At 34.3% G+C, this 25,738-nt stretch overlaps 1 protein-coding gene across 3 annotated transcripts in view; it reads right to left on the minus strand.

Annotated features, from left to right (window-relative positions):
* Positions 1–25,738, minus strand: part of TBC1D32 (TBC1 domain family member 32) — a 214,071-nt gene that overhangs the window by 22,563 nt on the left and 165,770 nt on the right. For all 3 annotated transcript variants that reach the window (XM_045798573.2, XM_045798571.2, XM_045798572.2), the window contains 4 exons: positions 14,484–14,553; positions 12,691–12,806; positions 11,784–11,938; positions 4,850–4,990 (listed from right to left, as the gene is read on the minus strand). In XM_045798573.2, coding sequence (XP_045654529.2) covers positions 4,850–4,990; positions 11,784–11,938; positions 12,691–12,806; positions 14,484–14,553 — 482 coding nt within the window. The remainder of the gene's footprint in view (positions 1–4,849; positions 4,991–11,783; positions 11,939–12,690; positions 12,807–14,483; positions 14,554–25,738) is intronic.

Below are 25,738 nucleotides of genomic sequence, written 5' to 3' on the forward strand. Positions count from 1 at the left end.
GCATTTGTGGCTTCACTCTTTCTTACATAAATGTTAACATGCTAAACACTCTTTCTCTTCATCTTCTTATCACTTAACAAAGGATCCTGGATATCACTCCAACACAATATACAGAGGTATTTTTCATTTTTACAACTGCATGGTATTCCATCATAGATAAACCATAATTTTTCAACCAAGCCCCTATTTACAGACATTTGCAGTTTTTAGTCTTTTGATACTATAATCAGTGATATAACAAACATTTGTATGTATTTTCAAATTTTTGTCAGATAATCTCCTGGATAGATTTCTATAAATGAGATTGCTGGGTTAAAGGGTAAATGCACATATGATTTTGCTAGACACTGCCAAATTCCCTCTTATAAGTCCAAAAATGTACTGCATTTTCAAAACTAAGCAGCTGAGTTCTTATATTAATTGAAAAAATATTAGTAATGAAATGGCTTACAAAGAAAGTGAAACAAACTAATTATGTTCGTTTCTATAGTAAACCACTGTTCCTTAAACCTAATCACATTTTAAAACATTTATATGGTGTTTTAGACTTATAAGGAAAGAAAATCTTGTATGATATACATCATACTTGTATGATATATATCAAAATGTACCATAACCTTCCTAGGAAATTCTGTTCTTCAACCATACTTCAGCTACTAAAGGACATTAAGATGCAACACTGAGATAAACACAATTATTTTATCTGAGGTAAATTATTCTCACTTGTATCTAGATTAAAAAAACAATCTTCAAAAATTTCCATAAGAATTAAATAAAAAAAAGTTTGGTTAAAACAATTTTTTATGGGTGCCTGATTAAGTCAGAATAAGTATGAACTAAATGGCCAAGTTTTATGATTCAAAGACAATGTTTTTCACAACTCTTCTGGCCTTATTTTATTTGCTCACATTATAGAAAGAATATTAGCAAAGAAAGAAAGAAAACTAATTTCAAAATCAAAAGATGTGGCTCCAAGTGAAGTCCTTGCTATCAAGGTAACCTCAATAAATCAATTCACTGACTCCACTGAATTTCCCCTGTCACATGAAGTAGTCAAAATTTTAAATGAGATAAGCTCTGGAAATACATCTTTACACTGCAAAGAGTTACTATACATAAGAGTATTTCTATTGTACTTCTAGGAAAGATACTAGATAACATACCCAAAGAACTTGAAGATAAATCGGGCACACATACCTTGAAGGAATTTCAACTATTAAAGAGGTAAAGTACACAAATAACTATTCCACAAGGCAAGATATAGATTTCTACTAGAAGTATAGAAATAGTACACAAATTCAAATCTACTTGTAGTTCATTGAAAAAAATTTTCCATTTGGACAAACAAAGGATAAGTAGTTGACACAAAGATGTGGTACAGGGAGAAAGGTACTATTTCAAATGGCAACATCAACAACATGAGAAGAGAGAAAGCCTGGGGATATATAATATATATATACATTTACGAGTAGGACTCTGAACAAGAAACATTCTGCTTTGCATTTATATAGTTCTGCATTTTCAAAAAACACTATGTCACAAGATATGAAATGTAAGAATAGTTGTTTTTTTTTTTTTAAATCCAGTCTTCATGATGGGAGAAGGAGAAAAAAACAGCAAATGAGAAAAAAAACCATGAGGTTTTTCTAAAGTATATTCAGTGGATTATCCGTGTTAGCCCATTTGCTGACACAGTATAGTACAATAATGATATGCAGAATAATGACTCCAAGGAATTAGAAGAGATAAATCATTAAAGATATGTGGTACTTTTCTTAAGCTAGGAAAGTTAAATAAGGAAAATGTTTTACCAAAGGATAAAACTGGTCAAAAAGTTAATCAGAACATGTGATTTTTCTGTTCATTTAAAAAGGAAGACTATATATTTGAATCTCTTTTTCCACTTTCAGTTACTCTCAAACTCTAATCAACATATATTTCTATTTTATTTTTTTTGTATTCTAGCTGAACATATATTTGTACTCTAGAGATATGTGTATTTTATTTAGCAACCTACTCGCAAATCCTACATTAATCAACCAATCCCTTAGTGTCTGTAAATACACAACTTCAAAAAGCACTGCTTCTAATTAGCTCAAAATGAATAAGCTTTGAAATACAAAATCTGTATCCAAACGATTACTTAAGTACCTATACCTATTCGTTACTTAAAAGTTGTTTCATATTTTATAATTAGCAGTAAAATGGCAAATAATATCAACAAAGCAATGATATATACTTAAGGCACAAAATGATTAGCTCACATTGGGAGCCATTAAAAAAGCATTTTTACATTAGATAATATAAGAAACATAACATTCCTGCTTAGAAATAATGCAGTGGGTTTTATTAGATAAATCTGCTATATATATGCAATTTCAAATTGATAAACGCCAAAATGATAAAAGGTATCAAATTGATACAGTGAGGCCAGAGGTACTGCAAGTTTTTCCCACAGTTTGTGGCAGTCCTTTTTAAAATTAAAGGATATATGTTAGGAACTAATAAATGATTGGCAACACTACAATGGCAAAAAGAGCTCTCAGGAATATTTTGTTCCCTAGGTGGATTTTTAGAAGAGTAGAAAGAACAGATTATTGAGCTTATAGTAAACATTTAAGTATCTACTTCCAACCAGAATTAAACATTTTATGATTCAAAATTCCAGAAGTGTTTTAGGTACATGCTAAGTAAGAGCTACAATTGGCCAAAAAAGAATATTCCTTTTCATTACATGCAATTCCTTGTTATATTTAGACTTATTAACTTCAGGAAATTTAAAACTCAACAGGCACAGTATCAAGATGCAAGTAAATGCAATTACATGACATAAGGGCTCTTCAAAATAAGTCTAAAGGCACATTACCAAGCACTATATTTTCTAGTTAAAAGGAAAAGATTGCCATGAGGGCAAATCCAAGGAAATGCAACTATTGTTTACTATTAAGAAATCTACCCATGGTCACATTAACAAGTCAAATAAACCCCACGATCAAGATAATCTTAACCCTAAAGGAACTTGACAAAATTCAACATTCTTATTTGATTAAAAGGAAACAAAATTCAATATTTTACATAAAGTAGAAGGATTCTTCCATAGAATGACAGGGAATAAATCTCTTAATGGTGAAATACTAGATGATTTCTTAATAATTGTTCAAGTCTAAAACAAGCAAGCCACTATTTAGAATTATTCTGGAAAATTACAGAGTTTAATTAAAAACGAAACAGAAATAAAATACATTACAAAGTTGGAAAAAACACAAATCTAGAAAAAATGTACAACCTAGTGACTACAGAAAATTTTATGCCTTTACTAATTATTAACAGTACCCACAAAGGAAATAAAATTGAAAAAGAAATTTCAAGCTACACTAATTAGATATATCTGTAATAAGAAATACATTACACCTAATGGAAAAAACTATACAAAATTAGTAAAATATAATACAAAGAAAATAAATGGAAAAAACTTACTACATTCCTAGATAGGAAAGCTGAGTACTGTAAGGGCATAAACTATAAATTACTTTGAGAAAAGTGAACATAATAGCAATTTAAATTTCATCCAAATCCAAATGCCCAATTTGAACTGGGAAAAATCACTTTAGAGGGCACATAAAGGAACCAATAGAAATGGCCAAATTAGCTTTTACACGGGAGAGTGAGGAAGCGTATGACAGGTATATTCCTACCAGCATTAAGACATACTATAAGGATGTAATGAGAAAATACAATAAATAATAGTAAATACATAAAAACACTAATAGTAAATAAGTAAGTAATAAATTACAATAGTAAATAAAATACATAACAGGAACTGAAGAGATCTGAATAGTGGGGTTACTTTTAAAGAACATACAAGTAAATAATAAACATGCTAAAACAGGTAGTCAATTAACTACCTGTTATTATTAACTACGCTATGGAATTATTATTAACTAATATACCATTAACTACTATTATAGAATAGAATAGAATAGAATAGAATAGAATAGAATAGAATAGAATAGAATATTAACTACGCTATGGAATTATAGTCAACTTTGCTAATGTTTAAAAACCCACAAAATTTTAAAAAGAGAAAATGCCACCTATTAATTTAGCTATGAAAAAGCCTAATACCCAGACCTGAAGAACAGATACTTTCTTCGTTTCCGTTAGAAGAGTAAGATCAAAGCAACTTGATAATATGCATCAAGAGTCTTAAAAGTGTTCCTATCTTTTGGTTAAGTATTTCTACTTTCTGGAACTCTGACCTAAAGATTTATTCTAAAAATAGAAAAAGGTTTAAGCTCTAAAATTTTAAGTTGTAGCCTGTTTATAACAGTAAAGAAACAATCCACCCCTCCACCAATGAAGGACTGCCTATGCACAGGAGGCACTCCTGCATGTGACCACAAGCACAACCAGGCCCTAGAAAAATCAGTAATCCTTCCCAGATCCCAAGAGAAGAAACAGAGAACTGGGCTTTCTTGTTAGGTTAAGATACAGTATCTCAAATACCAGGCGTTCAGTGTTAAGAATTCTTACCCTCGGTTACCTCACTTAATCCGTACATTAGCCTTATGAAGCAGATATTATCTCCATTAAAAAGCCTACATGTCATAGACTTCCAGAATGTCTATGTCCTAGCTGAAGTTGAACTTGAAATCTGAATGCCAGGGATCTACTATAAAGAAATCTGTATATTGTAACAGACCTAGGGGAAAAAATTCAGTTTAGAAATTTAAATAGAAAAGTATGATCTTATTAATTTAAATGTATTTCCTATATTTGATGAGAATTTAATTTTCTTTAAAGACACTGAGATCTGAGAGTTGAAGAAACATTATTTCTTCTGGATTACCTGGGATGGTGCAAAACCAGACATGTGAAAAGCTGAAAACACAAGTGGCACCTCCACCTTCAGGAGCATTTCAATGTAGTGAGTACTGCAAAAATATACTGGATGGATGCCAGATTCTATAGTGTCAGTAGCTAGGTACCTCTGCATGAAAAGGAGAAACTGAGAATTAATCAACATTCAACTAATGTAAAATAATCAAACCAACTTACCTAAATCTTTTGCTTTGAATTGCTACTTCAAAATTAATGTGGTAGCATAACGAATTACTGCAAACATTGTAATTATGTAAGTTAAAAAGTCAGAATGTTATAAACACTGTAGAAAGAATAAATCTCAATTAAGGCAATATTTATACCGTTCAAGACAAAGAAATAAAGTTAATACTGTAATTCAGTGCCTTGTGGAATGAAGGGGATGGTTGTTGCATGAAAGAATAAATGTACAAGTACACAAGTAATAAAGATTTATATTTTAATACTTGAGTGTATTTCTATATGCTTGCTATCCTTGGCTTTGGCCAATGATTCTATCACATTAAAAAGTTTCAGTTTATCAGCTCTTTGGGATATTTGCATAATCCCCTTTCTCTAAGATAACATTAGCCTAAATCTGAACTTGAGTTACTAATAACTGAAATTGGGAACTCCGTAAGAAATTCATCACTAAAACTGGGAAAAAATGCATAATTCATTCCCATCAAAGTTCTTAGACCAGCTATTTTGTATGTATATCTATAATAATTACATATTAATCTTATATAATTTATATATTTTATATTTTACATTTATTTATATGTCCATCTATATATGTGTGAATATGTACAAACTTGCATTTTTCATCAATTTCTACATAAGGTTGGTTATATTTTCAGTTTGGCTCTTAGGTACAATTTATGTCATCATGATTGCTCTATAATACTTCAATGAGTGCTACTATAAATCTAGCATCTAACCACAACATTTTAAAACAAAGAATGAACTTGGGAGGTATCATTTTGTGTCAAGAAAAACTGATAGAATAGCAACTATACCCGATGGACTTATATTAAAAATTTACATTCAAATTAGTTCTGTAGAATGAATAATTAAGAAACTTCCAGAAAGGCATTTTATGTTCTTTACTGAGCTAACTATAATAAAAGAAAATTAATGCTTTTAAATTAAAACAAATCAAACTTACATACACCAATTATATACAAGTTAAAATGAGGATTTCTTTCAAACTTTATTGCTAAAGTGCTTTTAAAGATTTAGGTTTGAGTTATAAGCCAAAATTTCTGAAACCAGTGAGATGATTTATCAGTGGTTTTCCTGTTTTATCATTTATCATCATAAAGGACAATTTACCATTTCACATTGCATAAATATATATTTCTAGGAATATATATGTAGAAATATATATTTTATGACAGGTTCTCAGAGATACCTCAGAGTACACACAAAAAAATTAATTTTATATACTGATGACTAGAGACATACTATAGCATATTAAGTGGACATCTTACAGTCAACCTCAGGTGAATGTCTAGAACAAAAAATAAACTTTCTTTTGAGTAGTTAAAAATAATATAAACTAAGGAGCACTGGGGTGGCTCAGTCAGTCAAGCATCCGACTCTTGATTTCAGCTCAGGTCATGATCTTAGGGTCATGAGATTGAGCCCAGAATCAGGCTCGGTAATCTGCAGGGTGTTTGCTTGAGATTCTCTCCCTCCCTCTCCTTCTGTCCAAGTCCCACTTCCCTGCCATCCATCCCCACACACACGCACGCATGCTCTTTCTCTCTCTCTCAAGTAAATAAATCTTTAAAATATGTATGTATATATACACACACACACATTATGTATATGTATATATATTATATATACATTAATATATGCATATTAAAATATATATGTATATATACATAATACATTCATATATATGTATATACATATATATAAACTGAGAATTTGTATCCTTTATCTTCTTTTATGAAATACACGTTTCAGTAATGACTATTTGTACAGTAGAATTAATGAGTTTAATAAACACAAAAAAGTCAATTATACATATATATTAATTTTTAATGCAAACTTAGGTAATAATTTTCTGAATATATGCATAATAGTGTAAGAATTCTTATACAGTATCTTTTCTGTGTTGCATTGAAAACAATATATTTGGAGTAAAGAGTGTGTTTAGAGATGGAGACAAGAGACTAATTACACTCTCAGAAAAAACAAGCTATTATGTAATGGAGTCCCAAAGCTCAGGCAAGAGTCCTTCTAGTCTTATGGATTATCCTCTGTTGGAAGAAATTATGCCATACTTTTTTTATAACTAACACAGGTCCCAACACCAAGCCTTGCATAGCGTAGATCTGCAACAAATTATTGACTGAATTATAAGAAGAGATGTTACTGACTGTACATTGTAATCAAATACATTCGCTTATAATAAAAGTGAATTGGCCTATTAATTGCCATTCCATAACTCTAATTTTTAGTAAGTGGTGTTCATAAAACCAGATCGATAATAACAACTCTGATCCACAACAGAGTCTTCTGAATCACCAAATTATAAAGCCTGTTTGTTATACTTTTAGTGTTTTGATGTGTTTTGCTTAGTCACAACTCTGAAAAGATGGCAACTCTTAATAAAGGTGACTCTAAATAAAATTCAGAGTATAGGATTAAGCACAAACACATGTAGGAAAACAGCATTTAATATATCATCTAAGTGACATAACATAGAAACTATGCTAAAACTGTAAAAAAGAATATCAGTAAAAACTTTTGGGTTGGGATATACAAGAAAGCATCATAACATGAAGCAAGGACTTTATAAAATAACACTCTTCAGAGTATTTTACTTTAGTGAGTAAAAATGAAAGACATGCGCCTTAAAAAATGGACTGTAGTAAGCAGTCTTTTGGTTTTTCTCTTCTACTACAGGTAGTTCTGATGAGTCACTCTATTCCTGACACTAAGAAAAATCTAGTTCCAAGTTGCTATGCAAATTAAATAGAAAGACCCTATGAGAAAAACAAACTCTCCAAACCAATTTAAATGGGCCCAAACCAGTCCAGTTCAGTCCTGCACTCTGGGGATGTGTGTGCAAGAACGGGCCACGCTATACTGGCCACACCTCAGTGAACCAGTGCAGCACACGCATCATGAGGAGGTGAACCGAAAACATTTTATCTTAACTCTGATTCTGTAACTCTAGAAACAGACCTTTCTCCTCTCCAGGGGAAAAAAAAGCACATGGGAAAATGGAACCTTTAAAAATGGATCTAAGATTTAAAGTTATATATAAAAGAAAGTGGTTTTGACACTAGTTCTCTTTCCTACAAGTGACTGGTCACACGATTTACTATTGCTAATGCCTTGCAAATGCTTACAAGTGCGCCATGACGCGCCGATGATTGTAAAATTTAAATCTAAATGTACATTTGAACGGTATTAGAATTGTTAACCCTATGGGGCGCCTGGGTGGCTCAGGTCATGATCCCAGAGTCCTGGGTTCGAGCCCTGCATCGGGCTCCCTGCTAGGGGGCAAGCCTGCTTCTCCCTCTCACACTCCCCTTGCTTGTGTTCCCTCTCTCGCTGTCTCTGTCAAATAAAGAAATAAAATCTTAAAAAAAAAAAAAGAATTGTTAACTCTAAACTTCCTGTGTTAACTATTTTTAATTTTATGAGGAGTAAGCGAGGAATAAATGTATATACCCACACACATTTATATATATATAAAATATATGTAACTCTCCCATAATCTTCCTGTTGAACTACGCTAGTTCATTTGACTGTTACTTTCGTTTGATTTATCATCAATGGAGTTTTATCTGTATGTGAATGTTAAATACTTCAGTTTTTATTTTACTTGAAACTAGGTATTCCTACATGGAAATAATTGATTTTTTGATCTTTCATAATCTGTCATTTTATTAACTGCTTTTATGTTAAAATTCGTCAGACTCTGATTCTTGATTAAACTCCATAAAGAATTAATATATTATCATTTAGGAAGTTATTGTTTTTAAGAACAAATAATAATGAAAGATAATTTAATACAGTCAGTACATTCAAGGATTCTTCTGGTCTCAATGGCTTCAAAGGAAAAAATGTTTCAAATTATTTTTATCTCACATGAGTAGATAGTGTTAATTCATAAAATTTTGAAAACTTCAAAGTCAAATTCCACTATTTCCTATATTGCTTATCCAGGGCCAATTTTTTATACCTTTTTGATACAAACTGCTTACAACATTCTTCATTCTTAAGAATGCAGAGGATCAATTATCTTTTAAATACATTTTTTAAAGTAATAAAAGCTTACTGTCCTTAACATATTTGTATTTAAATATTAATTCACACACTCAACACCTATCTGTTGAATTAATTACTATTGGAAATAGTTTGGGACACACTGGTAAAAAAACCCCAGAAAACCCTGCCCTCCTAGAGCTTACACATTTAAGTATTTAAATAAGTAAATATGGAAATTAAGCAGCATATTAAGAATTGACATAGGCTATGAAGAAAAGGAACAGGGTAATAAGGTTGAAGAATGTGGGACTGGGGCACAGGCTGAAGCTTTTTGAGGCTGATTATAATAACGAGATTGAGCTAAAGAAGGTGGACAAGTTTATGCTATTAATAGCTAAAGCCAAAGTGTCTCATGACAACTTCAGATTAGCTTCTTTTATCAACCTGCATAGAAAGTGTCACTGCAATGTTTGAAACCAATGGAACAAACAAAATAGAAAAAGGACTACTTTTTAAATAATGTATTAAGATTACTACTGAATGCATTAACAAGTGGCATAGAAAAAGCACCAGTCCGTAAGATGATTAAATCAAAAACATTTATGCCATGGAGCTGTGACTGTAGAAACATTAGTAACTACATTTAGCTAACAGCTCTAAGACAAAATCCCTGAAGAGGAATATTAGCAGAATGTTATTTTACAAAGAAGCACTACAACAAACTCTTGGTTAACAAAATATTCAACTTGGTATATTGAGAAGTTGAAAATAAAAAATGATACTATGTAAGGCACTGCGTAAGTGTTCACTGATGGTACAGCTGCACCAACAGAAAGATGTCAAGGCTTTACATCAAGAGTTCGTCTAAACATCCTGAGTAACATGTCACTCCATTCCATTCACAGATCTATATTCCATATTCAATGATGCTATCAAAATAAATCTAATAACATTCAAGCTGCTGGAGTCCTGCCTGATTTCAGTTTTATGGGAAGAAACCCTATTAGAGTGCCATATCACTATTACATTAAAAATAAAATAATGTCATATGAAAAGTTTATAGATTCAAAGCAAAAATGCAACTTTATAAAGTTATGGTTTAAAAAAATTGACTGGTGGGGAGCTTGGGTGGCTTAGTTCGCTAAGCGTCTGCCTTCAGCTCAGGTCATGATCTCAGGGTCCTGGGATCGAGCCCTGTGTCAGGCTCTCTGCTCAGCTTCTCTCTCTCCCTCTGCCACTCCCCCAGCTTCTGCTCGCTCTCTCTCTCTTACTCTCGCTCTCAAATAAATAAACTCTCTTTTTTTTAAAGATTTTATTTATTTATTTGACAGAGAGAGAGACAGCTAGTGAGAGAGGGAACACAAGCAGGGGGAATGGGAGAGGAAGAAGCAGCCTCCCAGCAGAGGAGCCTGATGTGGGGCTCGATCCCAGAACGCCGGGATCACGCCCTGAGCCGAAGGCAGATGCTTAATGACTAAGCCACCCAGGTGCCCCATAAATAAAATCTTTAAAAAAAAAGTTGACTGGTGATATTTGACAGTGTCACAATCTGAATACTAAGCTAGAATAGTTAAGACTAGTGGAATGCAGGTATCATTTTCAAATACATGACATGAAAATGTATGATTGGATTCAAAATCTATATTCATTATCAAAAGTTTTTCAACATTACATCTATAAATGGAAGAGGGGAATATCTAAGATTTTTTAAATCTTCATGTACAATTTAAGGAATTATTCAAATTCTGGTTAACAGAAGGAAAATAGTTTCCACTGATTAAAGAAAAAGTGGTACACATTCTTTTGCCATTTGCTTCTGACTGTTCATGTGAGCAAATTTCACCTTATGCTGAAGTACAAGAGCTGGAAATTCTTATCCAGGAATTATATACAGCTATTTCAAGCATAAAATTACAAAATTTCAATATTTATAATATAGTCCTCCCTGATTCTTTGCTTTTTTATTCCTTATCACAAATATATACTGTGAAACATATAACACATGCTTTCATTGAACTCCACATACGCTCCCAATCCCTTATTTATCCTTGGGTGCAATGCGATTGCGTTGATGTGCAGTATGTCATAGGAAAGGTTTGGGAAGTATTAGCCTATCTTGCATAGTACAAGTTGGAGATCTTAATGGCAGTAAGTAAAACAAAATACAGAAACATTAGTAAATTGAGGGATGCTCTTACCTCTGAACTCTTAAGATCTCATGAAGCTAGCAAAACCCTTTAAAATACACTTTAATACTGTAATCAAAACTCATCATAGATTTCCAAACTCATCATAGATTTCCATATTCCATATAGAATATGTTGACAATTTTGACTTAATTAATTTCTTATACTGTAATTTAAGTGATTCCTTCTAACAAAGCAACAATTAAAAAATTCAATAGCTCTTTTTACATATTATTTTTTATAATTTACTAAATGACAAGTTTAAAACTTAATAATCCGTCTGTTATCACTCATCTTTCATTCAGTTACCATTAGGCAAGACACCAAGCATTTGGGAAATGTCAACTCTGTATCTTCAAAGAGAATCAGTCAAAAAGCATTCAGGTAGAAAATGAACATAAATTATTACAGAGGTCTCTACAAATAAGATCCCAGTGAATTTAAATAGGATTTGCCTTAAAATTTAACACACTCATTTAAAGACAGAGTAAAAAGTCTTACGGAAATATGCAGTCTTGGCAACCAAAGGAAAGCAGAGGTCAGAAGCCTGGAGAACTTCTGAAGAAATCTGAGTGTTTTTTCTTTGTCCCCCAACATTATCATGAACAAAGAAGATACAAACCAGTCATGGCCAGCATAAGTCCCCTGCAGGCAGACTGAAAAGCACAGTTAAGGAATTTTTGCAGTATTTTATTTTACAAGATGAAATATAAGAACTCCATTAATATTCATTTCCAGGATCCCCATCAGGAAAGAGATAGTGATACTTAGTCTTCTTGTTATCTTCAACCAATTTACAAGCTTATGTGCTATTTACTTACATAAGTAAAGGAGGGCAATGGCACTAGCAAAGGCAGAAAAAACTATCTGCTTTGTGGCAACATTTATTCAAGTCATTAAAATCATAGTACCATCTTCTTTCTCTGGTTTAGGTTATCTGCTAAATTACTAACATAATAAAATATTTAAAAATCCATACATTTTTAGAATTCAGTTAATGCAAATGGTTTGTGTACTTTTTCCCCTTGAAGTCAAACCTATTTCTGAAAAATAACCAATTCAAGTAAAATAAATGTACATTCTATTGTTATTCTAGATTTACTAACTCTGGAATATTCTTATTCTAGATATACTAAACCTATTTTTAAAGATTCCTTGTATATATCTGAAAATATAGCCTAATAACTTTAATTACTCAGTTTAAGATTCAATAAGAATGACTTTAGTAATTACTACCCAATGTAATAAAATTCATATTTAAAATACAGAATACTACAAATGTACATCATAATGAATCAGCAATATAGGTTAAAGCATTATTTTACTATAAATGTGTTAAGGTACCCTATCAAAGAACTATGAAAAACACATAATGTTCAATTACTGTGAATCCACTCAAAAAGGATATGAAGAGAAGATTTTATGGGAGCTTGCTGCTGTTTCAGGAATCTCTCACAGTGCTTTAAAACCAAGGTAAGGTCATTTTCTGCACTGTCTTTTAACAGGTTGAGGAACTTGCCATATCTACATTAAAAGCCCACAAAACATACAAGATGAAGAACATCAGGCCCTGCATTGCAAATTCACTTTTTAAAATCCGTCAACCGTAGTTCTCTTGAGATCCCAAGGTTTTAAGTTTTCTTCTACTTCTAGCATGACTATGCTAAACAGAACACTTATAGGGAGAGCTTAACAATCCATATATGTTCCTGATAAGTATATTTGGATTAGCAGTAGTTACCTGGTAAATACTGACAACTTTAAAGGAAAATAAAACAGTAATGACAAAACAAAACGTAGATACTGTCAGATGAGAAGAATACAAGCATTTTTTCCTGAACTTAATCTAAAATATGTAATGTTGACAGGTTAGACTGAGCGAATTTTAGATTTCATCTAGTCCAAAGGTTCTGAGAGGGAGCACCTTCCCCTCCTGGGGCCACTTGAGAATTCATGGGGGCACTTTTGATTGCATAGGGACTGGGGGCACTAACAGCAGTTGGTGAGTGATGGTCAGAAGGTTACATGTGGGACAGTCCTGCACGACCACTTACAAATGGTCTGCCTGTTGTTTGCATGGGTGAAGAAGCTATTTATAATTATCTGAAACCAATTCTGTTTTATATAAGATCATAAAATATTTTTTTCTATATTTTTTATTATACACTGAATGCAACTATGTATAAATCAGGGAAAGAGTACTTCGTTGTTTGAAGCCTAAGACTTGCTCTCCATTTTGGAAAGTCACTTTGCCAGTGGCAAAACTCGAGCAGTATTGGAAGCACCAAAATACCATCAGTCTCTATTTGCAGCTGCCCAAATCACAATGATTCTGTATGGTTGACAGCTATGTCATATACTGTAGTTGGGTACAAACATTTCATTACAAATCACTTTCCACTTACTTCTTACCAATAAGACATTATGTTGAATTTAAAAAATATGTGACTAGCCTGTTCGTGTTATCTATGGATTGCATTTCAGAATAGAAATTGGACATTACAAAATAAAAAGCAGATATAGGGTCACAAAACAATGAGTTACAAGCTTTATGTGATACAGATGGATTAGCCAGAATTACTATCACACTTTTCACTATAATGCTATGAATTTATAAAAATAGTCATTTTAAAAGCTTCCATATGCATCTTTTTTATAATTGATTCTAAAGATTATGTACTGAAGTAGGACAGAACTATTAAGATCCCCATTTAATAAGCAAGAGAGGAGACTCACTCCCTAATTCACAGTCTGCTGTTTAGTTTATTTCTTTTGAAAATTACAATTTGAGTACTAAAAATTCAAACTACTATAATTAGTTTATTCATTTTTAACTTTGGCATCTATCCTTAAGGTACTCTTGTACTCATCACCATAGCTTGACAATTAAAATCTATCATATTTTAGAAAATGGCATGATTGTGCTGATTTTCACAATGCATTTTTTTTAAAACCTGTAGTCATAGAGGCTTAAGTACACTGTAATTAGCCTCTGAAATGATAATGAACGATAACTGATTTACCAGCAGAGGTAATTTAATCATGTGCCAATATCCCCAAAACAAAGTTATTATTTTCTGAATGATAAACTCTGCATTTAAAGTACACAAAATAGTTGGTTGTTAAATACTATTAAGCACATATCAGGTAGATAAAACAAATTCTAGAAATGCACAAGGGAGATATTTCCCTATAATATACCTGACAGTCATTTTAATGCCAAGCTGCTGCACAGATGAAAGACTTTCGTTCTTCACATTTGCATCAGTAGCTAAAAACAATAGAAAACTGGGTTATAAAAATGTATAAAAGTCTGCATAATAATCACATTTTAATTGAAAATTGATGAAAGTAATATTTTTACATATTTTAATGTGAATTTTGAAAACACTGATGAATTTGTTCTTTTAAGAGCTGTCAGTTATATTTTCAAAGAAATTAACAGGAAACTTTTTACAAATAACTTTTCTCCCATAAAAATCATTTAAAAGCATATTAAGTACAAAACAACTAATTGTAGTTTTAAAGCAATCTATTTTTACTCGGCTCTCAGAACACAAAAGCTATTAACCTCAAAATGATCTAGAATATTGTACTTTCATCAAGCAATGCATATATAAAATTTTGAATTACAAATATGTGTAAGTATGGCTGTTCACTTCTTAAAGACTTAAACATGAGTGTCAAAAAGGAATATTCAGTATACTGCTTATAATGTATAACTACATATGAGGGTGGATGAACAAGGTTCTTCCAGCAGGCAGGTTTTCTTTGTGAAGGAGGAGCTGTGATCTACCAAAAGTGAAGGGGCTATACGGTACGGAGGACAACAGGAGAGGCTGAAAATCTGGATTAGGTCTGGAGAACACGGATGACAAAGCTAACAGTGAATGCTCAATAGCATCATTAGACAGCACGGAAGGTTCTAGTTGTAACTTTCAATTTTTGGCTAAAGAAACTGTAGCGTGCATGTGCATACACACACATACACACACACAATATTAAAGGAATTGTCCAAAATCACATAGTTATCTAGTGGTAAAGAGGACTAAAAGCTGGGTTTCTCATACGCATGTCAGTAGTTTTGTTTTTTTCCTCTTATTACACACTGGAGCATCTCATCCCATCGGTATAATCTACTTAACTTGTGGACTCATTCATTCCTTTTAATACACGCTTTCTGACAAAATAAGTGCGAAGCACCATGCTAGAAGCTATGGGGGATAAAAGATAAATCAAACATCATGCCCTAGAAGAACTTTCCATGTAGTGCCAGAGATAAAATTCGTATGTAGATAACTCTGATAAAGATGTTTTAAAGGACTAAGTGGAACAAGAATGGTAAAGATATAAAGTGTTATGTGAATTCAGAAAGAGAGAGAGATTACAAAGAAGTGGCACTTAAACTGAACCTTAAAATATGGCTAGACTTGAGATCTACAGAGATAAGGAAGAACAACAAATTAAACATCAGTTATCAAACATCTACTCATTGGACCAGCTATAATTCATCTTTTAGCACTCTTAGAGGTAAGGTACCCTGTTTTTCCTAGTTTGCCTAGGCCTTGCATGGTTTTAGCTCTGAAAGTCTCATGCCCTAGGAAGCCCTCATAATCCCAGCCAAACCAGACTGGTCTTTTACCCACATAGGGTGGTAATTTTCTTTAAAAATAAATTAATAAAATAAAATAAAATAAAATAAAATAAAATAAAATAAAATAAAACAAAATAAAATAATCTTAAGTGCTCCGTTAATTTCTTGATAAGCTACATCTGAGTTTTACTTATTCAGATCAGAACACAAACTTAGCAGTATTGTTACATTTGGCCTATAATGAGCAGTGAAGTTATTTTTTATATATCTTAGAATTCCTATTTATAAATCTAACTGTACTAATAGATGTACATTCTAGATGTACATATTGCTAATGACAGCTTTGCCCCATTTATATGAGCCAGTATCCTTCTCCTAGACAAAAAAAAAAAAGAAATTGAGTTTCCATCACGTTATACCAAAAACATACATGTCACAAATTATTCTCACTCTTGTAAAATGGCCAATTTTTAAAAACTATTAATCATCATTCATATGTTCACCGTAATTTCAAGTTCTTAGTCTTATCACAGCATTTTAAAAGGGTCAACCATAATTTAAATGGCTTTACCAATGTTTACTACAACACAATCAGATTAAATTCATTTGGGTAATGACCAGGAAGTTCTTTCTATGCCAGTACCTGAATACACTCCTGGTGATCCTGTATTTAATTATTAATTATATTTTAGTCTCCGAAGTATAAATAATGTAAGACTTCAGTGCTGCAGTGTTGGTGATGCTGGCTGACTTTGCAAAATTTAAGTAGTTTCAATAAAATATTTTGGCTTTATAGATCTCTATAGCCTTGAAATAGGCCTACCTCCTATCAACTATCATAATAGGGTATTATAAGATTGATTTTTAATTAGTAGAAGATCATATTTTATTGAGGTATACCTTATGTTCAAAGAAATATAAAGATCTTAAATGTACAGTTTAATTAATTTTGACAAATGCATACAAGCTGTATAACCCACACCCCTCTAAGATATGGACTATTTCCATCATCTAGAAGTTCCCTCATGCTCTCTTCTAGACAATTCCTGCACATCCTTCTTTCCTAAACCAGCCACTTTTCTGATCTCTTTCACTGTTGGTTTAGCTTTACCTAGAACATCATATAAATGGACTCACACAGTACGTACCCTTTTGTGTTTTTTATTTCACTTAACACAATATTTTGAGATTCATTCTATATTGTAGCATGTGTCAATAGTGTTTTTTTTTATTACAAGTAGTATTCCATTATGTAAATATGTTGAAATTTGTTTATTCAATGTATATCCTGAAATTTATTTTTCTGGGACATCTTTTTTTTTTTTTTTTATCAGATTTTGACTTTCACGAATATAGAGCTCTGAACATTCTTGGACAAATATCAAATGTGGGCTATCACCTTACACCTGTCAGAATGGCTAAAATAAAAAAGATAAGAAATAACAAGTGTTAGCGAAAATGTGGAGAAAAAGAAACCCTGTACACTGTTGATGGGAATATAAACTGGTACATCTGTGGAAAACAGTATGGAGATTCCTAAAAAAAATTAAAAATAGGAATATCATATGATTCACTAATTCCACTACTGGGTATTTACCCAAAGAAAATGAAAACAAACACTAATTCAAAAAGATACATGCACCCCTATGCTTATTGCAGCATTATTTACAGTGCCCAAGATATGGAAGCAACCTAAGTGTCCATCGACAAATGAATAGATAAGGAAGATGCGGTATATATATGTGTGTGCATGTGCGCACTCACACATAAACACATTACACAGCCACAAAAAAGGATGGGATCATGCCATTTGTAACAACATGGATGGGCCTAGAGGGTATTATGCTAAGTGAAATAAGTCAGACTGAGAAAGACAAATACCATATTATCCCACTTATATGTGGGGAAAAAAAGAACAAAGAAATAGCAGAATTAGACCTATAAATGCAGAACACAACCTGATGGTTGCCAAAGGAGAATGGGGTAGAGGGTTGGGCAAAATGGGTGAAGGGGTTTCAGTTATAGAATGCATAAGTCAGGGGGATAAAAGCCACAGTGTAAGGAATACAGTCATTGATATTGAAATAGGAACCCATGGGGACAGATGGCAGCTACACTGGTAGTGAACACAGCATAATGTATAAACTTATTGAATCACTATGTTGTACACCTGAAATTAATGTAACATTATTTAACAAAACAGGAGGACTTCCCCGGGTAGCCAGAGGAGGATGGGTCTCCAGGGCTTTGTTTAAAACAGCAGAGTTTAGAGGAGTAGGGGACCCCTTTTTCAGCCGGTCCCCTGAGTCGAGTTGGATAGGTACCAGACCAGCCTGAACATCCACGGAATCAGCCTGAGACGCAGGAAGGTACATCTGGATCTCTACAAATGAACATCTCCAGCACTGAGTATTGAGGTACGAAGCCCGGAGCCGTGAAACCACGCACAGATATCGGAAGATAAACGGAAGGAGGAGGGAGCCGCCACATTCGGGCGCTGGGAAGCAGTAGCCACCTGCACAGGGGAGCGGGTGGACTCCAGGACCGGCACCGTGAGAGAGCAGACTGAGACCGTGAGCCGGGGAACACGCACCACAAGACTGAAACAGAGCTCCGGTGTGCTCACTGGAACCAGACTGAGACCGGGAGCACACGGGGGCGGCTGGCGGTGTTAGAAACACAAAGGACAGAGACACGCTGGCCCTGGAAGTGAGGGCTGGGACGCCGGGTGTGGGGCGCACATCCCCGGACGCTGCAGGGTTGAGCAGCACCAACAGAAACAGAGTTAAAGTGGCCAGAATATCAGTAGAGAACGGTCCGCGATCCCTCTATTCTGAGACAGAGGCTGAGATTTGGCCACTGCTGCTCTAACTCTCAGAAGAGGCACAGCAAACAACCAAGGAAAGCCACCAGAGAACAAAAGCCTGGAAATACTGGCTCACAGTGGGCCCATCCCCATCCCCCCTCCCAGGGGACACGGAGACCTACCCAAACAAGGTTGCCTGAGTATTGGCGCAGCAGGCCCCTCCCCCAGAAGGCAGGCGGAAAAATCAAGAAGCCCACATCCCTAAGATCCCTATAAAACAAAGGCCCACGGCCTGGGTCCCAGTAAATAATTTGAGCTCTGGACAACCCCGCAACCTCTCCTCATCAGAATAACGAGAAGGAGAAATCCCCCCCAGCAAAGACAATGAGTCTGTGGCTTCTGCCACAGAACTAATGGATATGGATATAACCAAATTATCAGAAATGGAATTCAGAGTAACAATGGTCAAGATGATGTGTAGACTTGAAAAAAGTATTAATGAAAATGTTAATGAGAATATAGAATCTCTAAGGGCGGAAATGAGAGTGAATCTGGCAGAAATTAAAAATTCAATGAGCCAAATGCAGTCAAAACTAGAGGCTCTGATGGCCAGGGTGAATGAAGCAGAAGACGTATCAGCGAATTGGAGGATGGGTTAGTAGAAGAGAAAGCTAAAATAGAATCTGGACTCAAAAAAATCCACGCTCAAGAATGGAGGTTACGAGAGATTACTGACTCAATGAAACGTTCCAATGTCAGAATCATCAGCATCCCCGAGGGGGTGGAGACAAACAAGTCTAGAAGAGATATTTGAACAAATTGTAGCTGAAAACTTCCCTAATCTAGCAAGGGAAACAAACACTCGTATCCAAGAGGCAGAGAGGACCCCTCCCAAACTCAATCACGACAAACCTACGCCACATCACGTCATAGTGCATTTCGCAAATATTAGATGCAAGGATACAGTATTGAAAGCGAGCAGGGCAAAGAATTTCTCACGTACCAAGGCAAGGCATCAGAATTACGTCAGACCTGTCTACACAGACCTGGAATGAGAAAAAGGGTTGGGGGGGCATTTTGAAAGCTCTTTCAGAGAAAAACATGGAGCCATGGATCCTTTATCCAGCAAGGCTGTCATTCAGAATTGATGGAGAAATAAAGACCTTCCAGAATCGCCAGTCATTGACCAATTTCGTAACCACAAAACCAGCCCTACAGGAGATACTAAGGGGGGTTCTATAAAAGGAAGAAGGCCCCAAGAGTGATACAGAACAGAAAGTCACAATCTATAGAAACAAAGACTTTACTGGCAACATGGCATCATTAAAATCATATCTCTCAATAATCAGTCTCAATGTAAATGGCCTAAATGCTTCCATAAGATGCCACAGGGTTGCAGATTGGATAAAAAGACATGACCCATCCATTTGCTGTCTACAAGAGACTCATTTTGAACCTAAAGATACATTCGGACTGAAAGTAAAGGGATGGAATCCCATCTTTCATGCCAATGGACCTCAAAAGAAAGCTGGGGTAGCAATTCTCATATCAGACAGATTGGATTTTACACGAAAGACTATAGTTAGAGACAAAGAAGAGCACTACATTATTCTTAAAGGATGTATCGAAAAAGTGGATATGACAATTATAAATATATAGGCCCCCAACAGGGGAGCAGCAAGATACACAAGCCAACTCTTAACCAGAATAAAGAGACATATAGATAGTAATACGTTAGTAGTAGGGGACCTCAACACTCCACTATCAGCAACAGACCGAGCACCGGAGCAGAAAACCAACATAGAAACAAGAGCTTTGAATGCCATACTCGACAAGTTGGACCTCATAGTTATATAGAACACTACACCCCAGAAACAAAGATTACTCATTCTATTCTAATGCCCATGGAACATTCTCAAGAATAGACCATGTTCTGGGTCACAAAACAGGTCTCAACCGATACCAAAAGATTGAAATTATTCCCTGCGTATTCTCAGACCACAATGCTTTGAAATTGGAAATCAACCACAAGGAAAAATTTGGAAGAAACTCAAACACTTGGAGACTAAGAACCATCCTGCTCAGGAATGACTCGATAAACCAGGAAATCAAAAATCAATTTAAACAATTTATGGAGACCAACGAGAAAGAAAACACAATGGTCCAAAACCTATGGGATACTGCAAAGGCATTCCTAAGGGGGAAATACATAGCCATCCAAGCCTCACTCAAAAGAATAGAAAAATCTAAAATGCAGTTTTTATATTCTCACCTCAAGAAGCTGGAACAGCAACAGAGGGACAGGCCTAATCCATGCACGAGGAAGCAGTTGACCAAGATTAGAGCAGAAATCAATGAATTAGCAACCAGGAGTACAGTAGAGCAGATCAACGGAACTAGAAGCTGGTTCTTTCAAAGAATTAATAAAATTGACAGACCGCTGGCGAGACTTATCCAAAAGAATAGAGGAAGGACCCAAATTAATAAAATTATGAATGAAAAAGGAGAGGTCACAACCAACACCAATGAAATTGGAAGGATTATTAGAAATTTTTATCAACAGCTTTATGCCAATAAATTAAGCGATCTGGAAGAGATGGAGGCCTTCCTGGAAACCTATAAACTACCAAGACTGAAACAGGAAGAAACTGATTTTTTAAACGGGCCAATTAATTATGAAGAGATTGAGTCAATGATAAACAATCTTCCAAATAACAAAACTCCAGGCCCGGACGGTTTTCCTGGGAATTTTACCAAACATTCAAAGAAGAAATAATACCTATTCTCTAAAGCTATTTCAAAAAATAGAAAGAGAAGGAAAGCTACCAAACTCATTCTATGAGGCCAATATTACCTTGATCCCCAAACCAGGCAAAGACCCCATCAAAAAGAGAATTACAGAACGATTTCCCTAATGAATATGGATGCCAAAATCCTCAAAAAGATCCTGGCTAATAGAATCCAACAGTACATTAAAAGGGTTATCCATCATGACCAAGTGGGATTCATCCCTAGGATGCAAGGGTGGTTCAACATTTGCGAATCTATCAGTGTCTTAGATTTTATCCAGAGAGAAAAATTCAAAAATCATATGATTCTCTCAATAGATGCAGAAAAAGCATTTGACAAAATACAGCATCCTTTCCTGATTAAAACCCTTCAGAGTGTAGGGATAGAGGGTACATTCCTCAATCTCATAAAAACCATCTATGAAAAGCCTACAGCAAATATCATTCTCAATGGGGAAAAGCTGGAAACCTTTCCCTTAAGATCAGGAACACGACAAGGATGCCCCCTCTCGCCACTACTATTCAACATAGTACTAGAAGTCCTTGCAACAGCAATCAGACAACAAAAAGGGATAAAAGGTATCCAAATTGGCAAAGAAGAAGTCAAATGTCTCTCTTTGCAGATGACATGATACTCTGTATGGAAAACCCAAAAGAAGACACGCCCAAACTATTAGAAGTTATAGAGCAATTCAGTAATGTGGCAGGATACAAAATCAATGCTCAGAAATTAGTTGCATTTCTATACACGAACAATGAGACTAAGCAATCCATTCCATTTACAATAGCACCAAAAACCATACGTTAGCTTGGAATTAACTTAACCAGAGACGTAAAGGACCTATATTCTAGAAACTATAAATCACTCTTGAAAGACATTGAGGAAGACACAAAAAGATGGAAAAATATTCCATGCTCATGGATCGGAAGAATCAGCATAGTTAAAATATCCATGCTACCCAGAGCAATCTACACTTTCAATGCTATCCCGATCAAAATACCAAGGACATTTTTCAAAGAACTGGAACAAATAGTCCTTAAATTTGTGTGGAAGCAGAAAAGGTCCTGAATCGCCAAGGAATTGTTGAAAAGGAAAAACAAAGCTGGGGGCATCAAGCCGTATTTCAAGCTGTACTACAAAGCTGTGATCACAAAGACAGCATGGTACTGGCACAAAAACAGACACATAGACCTGGAACATGGAACAGAATAGAGAACCCAGAAATGGACCCTCGGCTCTTTGGGCAACTAATCTTTGATAAAGCAGGAAAAAACATCCGGTGGAAAAAAGATAGTCTCCTCAATAAACGGTGCTGGGAAAATTGGACAGCTACATGCAAAAGAATGAAACTTGACCACTCTCTCACACCATACACAAAAATAAACTCCAAATGGATGAAAGACCTCAATGTGAGACAGGAATCCATCAAAATTCTAGAGGAGAACATAGGCAGCAACCTCTACGACATTGACCAAAGCAACCTTTTTCATGACACATCCCCAAAGGCAAGAGAAACAAAAGATAAAATGAACTTAAGGGACTTCATCAAGATAAAAAGCTTCTGCACAGGCAAGGAAACAGTCAAAAAAACTAAGAGGCAGCCCACGGAATGGGAGAATATATTTGCAAATGATGCTACAGATAAAGGACTGGTATCCAAGATCTACAAAGAACTTCTCAAACTCAATACGTGAGAAACAAATAAATCATAAAATGGGCAGAAGATATGAACAGACACTTTTCCTATGAAGACATACAAATGGCTAACAGACACATGAAAAAATGTTCAAAATCATTAGCCATCAGGGAAATTCAAATCAAAACCACACTAAGATACCACCTTACGCCAGTTAGAATGGCAAAAATTGACAAGGCAAGAAACAACAATTGTTGGAGAGGATGTGGAGAAAGGGGATCCCTTCTACATTGTTGGTGGGAATGCAAGTTGGTACAGCCACTCTGGAAAACAGTGTGGAAGTCCCTTAAAAAGTTAAAAATTGAGCTACCTATGACCCAGCCATTGCACTACGGGGTATTTACCCCAAAGATACAGACGTAGTGAAGAGAAGGGCCATATGCACCCCAATGTTCATAGCAGCATTGTCCACAATAGCTAAATCATGGAAGGAGCCGAGATGCCCTTCAACAGATGACTGGATTAAGAAGATGTGGTCCATATCTACAATGGAATATTACTCAGCTATCAGAAACAATGAGTTCTCAACATTTGCTGCAACATGGACGGCACTGGAGGAGATAATGCTAAGTGAAGTAAGTCAAGCAGAGAAAGACAACTATCATATGATTTCTCTCATCTATGGAACATAAGAACTAGGAAGATCGGTAGCGGAAGAAAGGGATAAAGAAAGGGGGCTAATCAGAAGAGGGAATGAAGCATGAGAGACTATGGACTCTGAGAAACAAACTGAGGGCTTCAGAGGGGTGGGGGGTGGGGGAATGGGATAGACTGGTGATGGGTAGTTAGGAGGGCATGTATTGCATGGTGCACTGGGTGTTATACGCAACTAATGAATCATCGAACTTTACATCAGAAACCAGGGATGTACTGTATGGTGACTAACATAATATAATAAAAAAGCATTAAAATAAAAACAGCAAAAACAAAACAAATTAAACAAAACAAAAAACAGTCAAGTTCTTCAGGCTGAAGAGAAATGGTACCAGATAAATACACAGGTACATATATAACACACATAACACATGTACAAGAGTGTAAGAAATTGTAAACGTATGGGTAAATATAAAATAAGTTTGCTCTTGTTTCTTAATTTACTTAAAAATAACTGACTTAAAGGAGAAGTAACATGTAAAAGTAAAATGCATAGAAAAAATAGCACATAGGAAGGTTTGTAAGGTTCTTATGTAAAAGACACGGTATTAATTCACAGTAGACAAAAATATCAAAATCATAGATAAAATTTAAAAATATTAGTAATCATGTAAATGGGCTAAAAACACCAACCAATGGCAGTAATTCTCAGACTGAATTAAAAACAGAAAGCAAGAAGCAAACATATGCTATATATCTTTAGATGTCCTTTAAACTAAAAGACATGATGTATTAAAGATGGGAAGACATATTACACCAACACTAATTATAAGAAAGCTGAATGTCTATATTATTATCAGACAAAATACACTCCAGGTCAAGGGGTATTAGAGATTAAAGACTTTTTTAAAAAAATAGCATGGTCAATTCATCCAGAAGAAAAAGCAATACTAAATATATATTTACCAAATTGGAAATCTTTACAATACATGAAGCAAAAACTAAAGAATTAAAGGGACAAGTAGATAAACATAAAATAATTAAGGGAGAGCTCAACACTACTGTATCAGTATTTGGTACCAAAAGCAGACAAAAATTTAGAAATTATCTAGAAAATCTGAATAGCATGATCAACTAAATTGCCCTTGTTGATTACTTATAGAACACTACAACCAGCAACTCTAAAATATACATCCTTTTCACTTGTCAATGGAACATTTACTAAGACAGAACATTTATTGGGCCATAAAAAGTTTCAAAAAATCAGAATGAAATTAAATTATATGGAGAATAATCTATAAACACAATAGAATTAAAATAGAAATCAGTAACAAAAAGGTATCTAGAGAATCTCCAAATACTTGAAAGTTAAGCAACACACTACAAATTAATCAAGGTCAAAGCAAGCTAGCAAGCTAAATTAGACAATATTTTTAATGAAATGATAATTAAGACATTTCTAAACATGCGCTGGGAGGCAACTAAAGCATTGCTTAGGGGAAACTTTATAGCTCTATATACTTGTATTAGAATAGAATAAAGGATTAGAGTTAATGATCTAAGCTTCCATCACAGAGGCTAGAAAAAGAGGAAATTAAACCCAAAGTCAGCAGAAAAAAAGAAATAAAATGTAACAGAAACCAATAAAATGGAAATTAAAGAAGGACTGAGGATATCAATTAAAGCAAATGTTGGTTCTTTGAAAAGATCAATAACATTGACAAATCTCTACCTGCTTATAAAGAAAAAAAGAGAAAGAGAAAAAACAAATTATCAGCATCAAGAATAAAAGAGGAAATATCACCATAGATCCTACAGACCCAAAAAGAAATAGAAAATCTGAAGAGTCTTACATTTATTAATGAAACTGAATAAATATTTAAAAAGCAGACCATGAAGAAAACTCAGACCCAAATAGTGTCACTAGTGAATTCTATCAAATAAGTAAAATAGTAACAATCTTGCACACTTATAAG

The sequence above is a fragment of the Ursus americanus genome, chromosome 11, assembly GCF_024610735.1.
Source record: "Ursus americanus isolate L20-20 chromosome 11, mUrsAme1.1.p, whole genome shotgun sequence".
NCBI classification, from domain to species: Eukaryota; Metazoa; Chordata; class Mammalia; order Carnivora; family Ursidae; genus Ursus; species Ursus americanus.